At 43.8% G+C, this 6,244-nt stretch overlaps 1 protein-coding gene across 1 annotated transcript; it reads right to left on the reverse strand.

Annotated features, from left to right (window-relative positions):
- Positions 1 to 4,549: 4,549 nt before the first annotated feature.
- Positions 4,550 to 5,988, reverse strand: LOC100191160 (uncharacterized). Its single transcript, NM_001136596.1, has one exon. It carries the CDS (start codon positions 5,921 to 5,923, stop codon positions 4,769 to 4,771), a length of 1,155 nt encoding a protein of 384 aa, NP_001130068.1. The 5' UTR covers positions 5,924 to 5,988; the 3' UTR covers positions 4,550 to 4,768.
- Between the last annotated feature and the right edge of the window lie 256 nt (positions 5,989 to 6,244).

Below are 6,244 nucleotides of genomic sequence, written 5' to 3' on the forward strand. Positions count from 1 at the left end.
AATAGTACTTTTTGTCTACTTGGTCTGATCGTATTTCTAATGTAGTAGTTGTGCTCAACTATAGCTTGTGGCTTCTAAACCTTTTGTACGTACTTATGGATTTAAGTTATATGATATTTAAACATTTTGGTGTTTAATACTTTGTTGGATCATTTATGCTTCAATTATATGTGGATGCTAGAAAAGTTGTACATGCTCATGTTGTTTGATGAAATTGTATGCACGATTTGGATTGAATTCAGTTGTATACTAATTTTTATGAATTGATGATAAACTAAAAACGTCACAATTTGTTTGACACGTCAATTGCCATGTCATTTGCCACCTCATTCTACTTGTGATGGAATTAATCGTGATATTTTTTTGGCCACGTCACTTGCCATGTCAGCCAATTTATGATGTACAAAACTGCCACGTGTCAATGGTCCAATGCTACACCATGACGTTTTGGGACTTGCTTATGACAATTTAGAGCGTCATAGCTTTTATGACGGATACAATTTTGTCATTGCATTTATGATGTTTTTTTACTATCGTCACAAAAGTTCTTTTAACACGCACCTTCTGTGACGGTGGCCTTTTTGTCATGGAATCGTCACAAGAACAAGGACAATGACAAAAATCCTATTTTTGTGATGTAATATGAATGTCATAGAAGGTCATATGTGTTGTAGTGTCTCCTCCAGCTGGTGCGCCACGCCGCCGCCTCCTCCAGCCAAGCACCTCCTCCATCCGCCTGCTCCATCCGGTGATTTCCTCTGCTCCAGCCGGTCCGGTGCTTTCCTCTGCTCTTCTTCTTCCTCAGTTCCTCTGCTCTGATGCTGCCTGCTTCTCTCCCTCATCTCCTATTTTTATGCAGCATAGCAGCAACACTACAGCAGCCAGCAGCACCCTCATCAATCAATGGCTAGCCCATCTTCTGTCAACAATGTCAACTATGATCCAAAGACAGACAAAGCAAGGAAGGCTAGCTCAAATGATCCAGGTTGGAAGTATGGTTATTGGGCAAATTTGGCAATTAGAGATCAAGTGACATACACCCTTTGTGACACCATAGTTTCTGGAGGGATAAAAAGGCTAAAGCAGCATCTAGCAGGTGGCTATGGAGATACAAAGATATGTTCAAAGACCACTACTGCAATTAAAAAGAAGATGAGGGATTACTTGGAATCGAAAAGAAGGAAAAGAGCTATTTTCCTAGATGATCATGAGCAGCAAGAGGAGGAAGATGATGTAATGGTGGTGGATGTAGCAGTTGAATCTGTTCAAGTTCAACAAGATGCACCTATAGAATCCCAAGGCTCTAAGGTACAACCAAGTTTAGGGACTGCAGCCAAACACAGGTGTGCAACCTATCTGTGCAAGGATACAACATCAATGAAGACCAAGGCAAATCAAGCAAGCAAGCAAAAGTCAATTGTGGAGATGCTTCGAAAATCATCTGAAGATGTAGTTGATGAAAGGCGTAAAGGGTGTTCTCAACCCACAATTCCATCCAAGATGAAGTCCAAAGAGGAGAAGGATTATGTGGATATGGAATGGACTTTGTGGTTTTATGAATGCGGTGTGCCATTTAATGAAGCAGCAGCAAGACAATTTCAGGTTGTAGTTGAGGCAACTGCCTAGTTTGGTTTAGGCTATAAGCCTTCATCTCCATACCAACTTGGGCAGCCATTGCTTAAGGATGTTGTGAAATTGACAAGTACTATGAGGGAGGAACATGAGAGGGCATGGAAGCATTATGGTTGCACGCTTATGTCGGATGGATGGTCAGATAGAAGGGCAGGCATTTGATCAACTTCCTTGTGAATAGTCTAGAAGGGACATACTTCTTAGAGTCTGTGTATGCATCAAGTGAAGTTCATGATGCATTTATGTTAGCTGATTAATTAGGGAAGAAAATTGAAGAGATTGGGAAAGAAAAAGTGGTTCAGGTTATCACTGATAATGGGGCTAACTACAAGGCAGCAAGTAGGATACTTATGGAGAGGTCTCCTTCACTTTTTTGGAGCCCATGCGCTGCACATTGCTTAGATCTTATGCTAGAAGACATAGGGAACTTGAAGGAATTTAAGAATCCCATTGTACATGCAAGACGTGTGACAACTTTCATCTATAGGCACGGTAGAATTCTTAGTTTAATGAGAGAGAAGACAGGTGGGGCAGATCTTGTGAGAGCTGCAGCCACTAGATTTGCCACTGCTTTCCTTACTTTGAAAAGTTTGTACAAGCACAAGGATCCTTTGAAGGCCCTATTTCTTAGTGAAGAATGGAATGGAAACAAGTTGGCAAAAACTGCTGCAGGTAAGGAGGCTTGTGATATTGTGCTCTCTGTGGAGTTTTGGAATAAAGTTGAAGATTGTCTTAGAGCTTCAGCCCCTCTCCTCATTGTACTTAGAGTGGTTGACGGTGATGAGAAACCTGCAATGCCAGAGGTCGCATCACTAATGAAACATGTAAAAGAGAAGATCAAGCTAAGCTTTGCTATTGATAGCAAGAAAGCTTACTTAAGAGAATCATAGACATCATTGAGAAACGGTGGATGAAACAAATGGACCATCCTTTGTATGGGGCTGCTCTTTATTTGAATCTAGGAAATTTGCATCCTCTCATTCGAGATGATGATGATGCAACTGTTGGCCAGCTAAGAGGTTGTTTACTTGATGTGCTTGCAAGAATAGTGGATGATGAAGAAACAAGAGACAAGATTGATGCTCAATCCTTAGACTATGAAGCTCTTAGAGGAGAGGCCTTCTCAAACAAAATGGCCAAGAACAACCTTGAGACAATGAACCCACGTAAGTGATGCTTGTCTTGCAATTGCATCAGGTTTTATACATTAACATATAAATTAACAACTAATTTATGTTGTATTTTGCATTTGGCAATCAAGTTGATTGGTGGCGTTCATATGGTGGGCGTGCTATTGAGATTCAAAGGTTTGCTAGGCGTATTGTTGGTCTTTGCGCTTCATCATCGGGTTGTGAGAGAAACTGGAGTAGATTTGAGTTTGTGAGTATTGTTGTCTTTGTCTATATGTTTAATTCTTAGCTTGTGTCTAGAATTTAAGCCAACAAATTATTCTTTTGTAGATCCATACAAAGACATGTAATAGGTTGCTGCATAAGAGATTGAATGATATTGTCTATGTTTCCTACAACCGAAGGATGAAGACTAGGTTTCAAATAAGGCGTGAGAAGAAAGGGAAAGGTTTTGACCCTTTGGTCATTGAAGAGTTCGATTAGGATAATGAGTGGGTTGATTCCTCCTATGTGCAGCCTCAAGGTGCTCGTGGGTGTGATTGTGGTGAGGATGAGAATGGCCTTACATGGGAACTTGTTGATCAAGCTGTGGGTGCCTCAAGCTCGCTGCGAGGCCGAAATCTTCCAAGGAATGCCAACAAGCGTGCAAGAGTTTCACACTCAAGGTTTGACTTTGAAGAAGATTTTGGTTCACCGAATGAAGAAGAGGAGGGCCAAGATCCACATGATGATGTTGATGTGACTGATTCCGAAGATGCACATGATGATGTTGGTGGAGAAAACACTGAGGCTGCTCCAGATGAGTTTGAAGATGGATATTGACTGGACTCACTAAGAGTTGGCTGATTTCAGATTTGCAGCTTACCTATTTTTGTGTCGTGCTTTAGTGCTTCACTATTTATGCACTTAATCCACTAGTCTTTTAAGCTTTTGATTGATCTATGTCGCTAAGTCATTATGGGGCTGGACTGGTACTAATTATGCCACTAAGACTAGCATATGTTGTTGCTGCTATTTTATTTCCACCAATGTATTGTGGGTTTAATTTGATATACATGTATGCTGCTGTTATTTTATGTCTTATTGTTTTAATATGTAAATATTCATAGGTTAATGTAGCTTGCAGCTTGAAAGAAAAGAAGAGGGGTTGGATCTTCGATAAGAGAGATGGATCATGGATGCTACAAGAACAACAAAGCATGGACAACAAAAAGGCTTGTATTGTATTATCTAACCTTACCAATTTTGCTATTGCAATTTGCAAGTGTTAGATTGTTAGGATTTTTTTGCATATCCTCGCCTAGGCGATGCTCGTATGGCGTCGCCTAGGCGTTTGGAAGGGGGTCGGTCGCCATGTCTCGCCTTAACGCCTTAATAACCTTGGTGTTCACCAAGATATCGACATAATATTTATCGGTATCCTAGTAACATCTTAACACAGAATTTTAGAAACTCTCCAGTCATATGGTGAAGGTTATGTAAAAGCAGTCCTTATGTCGACGATAGCTGTTTGTTGCTGTATTTCCCAATGATGTATATATGCATCAAACCCTCAAGAGCCATTTTGTATTTCACTTTTACATGCTCGACAACTTCACATAAAACTCAGTAGATGTACACATTGCATATTAAGAGGACCAACAAAATCAGGATCTTCGAAGTTTGAATGACGAATTTATGTATCAATTACTAGAAAGGAACAGAGTCTTAATCAAGATAGTAAATGAGTTACTAAGGTAATTCATGCAACATATTTCAAAAGCATAACAGATTCAATGAACCAGTTCAGCTCACCAGATCAAATAACTAAGACAGCATCACAAGATCCGTATTTTTACATTTGTTAGCGAGGATAAAAAAAGGGAAATGCTACAAAGATGGTTATGTGAAAAATGTCCAGAATTAACATAACAATAATACAGTGTTAGAATCATAGCATGCTATGATCTCAATGGCATTGGAAAGCATGGCGCCTAAACTTGTGACATAATCTTGCTAAACTTGTCTCACAGCTTCAGTGGAACTAAAAGATCCTGTTCCCTGAAGCCATCAAATGTGATCTTACCCTCGTATGCCTTAACAACATCTGGCAACTCATTGGCATACCTCAATACATACCTTGTGGAGAACATGTTGGCACTACCAAGCAATGCCGAAATCAACTTGACGTTGGGCCCAATCTTTCCCTCCCTCATCAACAAGCTTAGCACGGCACACCTTGGTATGATGTTCCTCTCCAAGCTATACCCTATAATCGCAGGTTGCTCCATTACTTCGCTTAGTTCAACCTTCAGCACATCCAGGAAGAACCGGATCTTCTTCTTTATGATCTCATCAGAGAAGTTAACTATATTCGGCTGTTTCTTGAACGCTCTCTGCAGCTCACCCTCGGACACCCCGAAGCTCCGGTAAAGGGCCACCCTATGCAGCCACTTCTCCCTACTAATGCAGCACAAGGCGCGGATGCCGTAAGGAAAGCGCTTCTCCGTTACGCCCAAGCCGAGCTCCTTGAGGGCCTCGAAGATCTGGCATATGCGGTCGGGCGACATCATGAGCACGCCCATCTCGATGACTACTAACTTCGAGATAGACTCGTCGGGGAGCCCAAGACGGCGGAGGGTGTCCAAGGCGGGCCGCATGATCTTCTCCAGGCCAGCCGAGAGGGCGCGCGGGGTGCGCGAGATGGCGAGGCAGACGTCCTCATCGGTGCTGAGAATGTTGCGGAGGAACTGGATGCAGGGGACGAGGTGCTTGTCGAGGCTGCGCGTGAGGAGGGCAGGATATCTGGCGAGCCGCCGCGGCTTGACGCCGAGGGAGGCGAAGAGGTCAAGCTTGGGGCGGATCCGGTCGGGGTCGACGCTGAGGATCTGCGATAATCGGCGGACTAGGTCGGCGACCTCCGCGTCGGTGAAGCCGTAGCTGCGGAGGAGCGCGCGGACGGCGTCGGCCTTGGCGGTGGAGCGGATTGGGAGCCTGTGGGCGACCGCGGCGGCGGGGGAGAGCCCGCAAGAGACAAGGGCAGCACAGGGCTCGGAGACGGGAGCGTCCGCGATGGTTGCTAAGGAGTGGCAGTGGGGGAGGGCGTCGCTAGGGATTGCGCCGGTGCCGAAGGGGATTTGGCAGAGGCGGAGGAGCCGCCGCCGGCAGATGGAAGCGAACATGCCGGTGGCCTGGCCCCTGGGATTGTAGTACTTAAGTGCGGCGGGGATTTCGGGTCCGGGAGCCCATCTCCAATACCATATGCTATGCCCCAAGCGTCGCGTCATCATCGTGTTTTAAAGAAATAGCACCACGAACACCTCAAATATTGCTAAAATAGAATTATAATTCTTTCCGTTACAAATATTTGGCATTCAGACCTATTGACCGTGATTAGCTCGTGTTGAATTTCTTTTTTGCCATGTGCCGGCATATCCGTTACCTTTTTTTTTGTCTCACTTCCGTTCGGGTCAGCCGTCTACCCCTGCCTTTTGAATAGTAAT

This window comes from Zea mays, chromosome 8 (genome assembly GCF_902167145.1).
Source record: "Zea mays cultivar B73 chromosome 8, Zm-B73-REFERENCE-NAM-5.0, whole genome shotgun sequence".
Lineage (NCBI taxonomy): Eukaryota > Viridiplantae > Streptophyta > Magnoliopsida > Poales > Poaceae > Zea > Zea mays.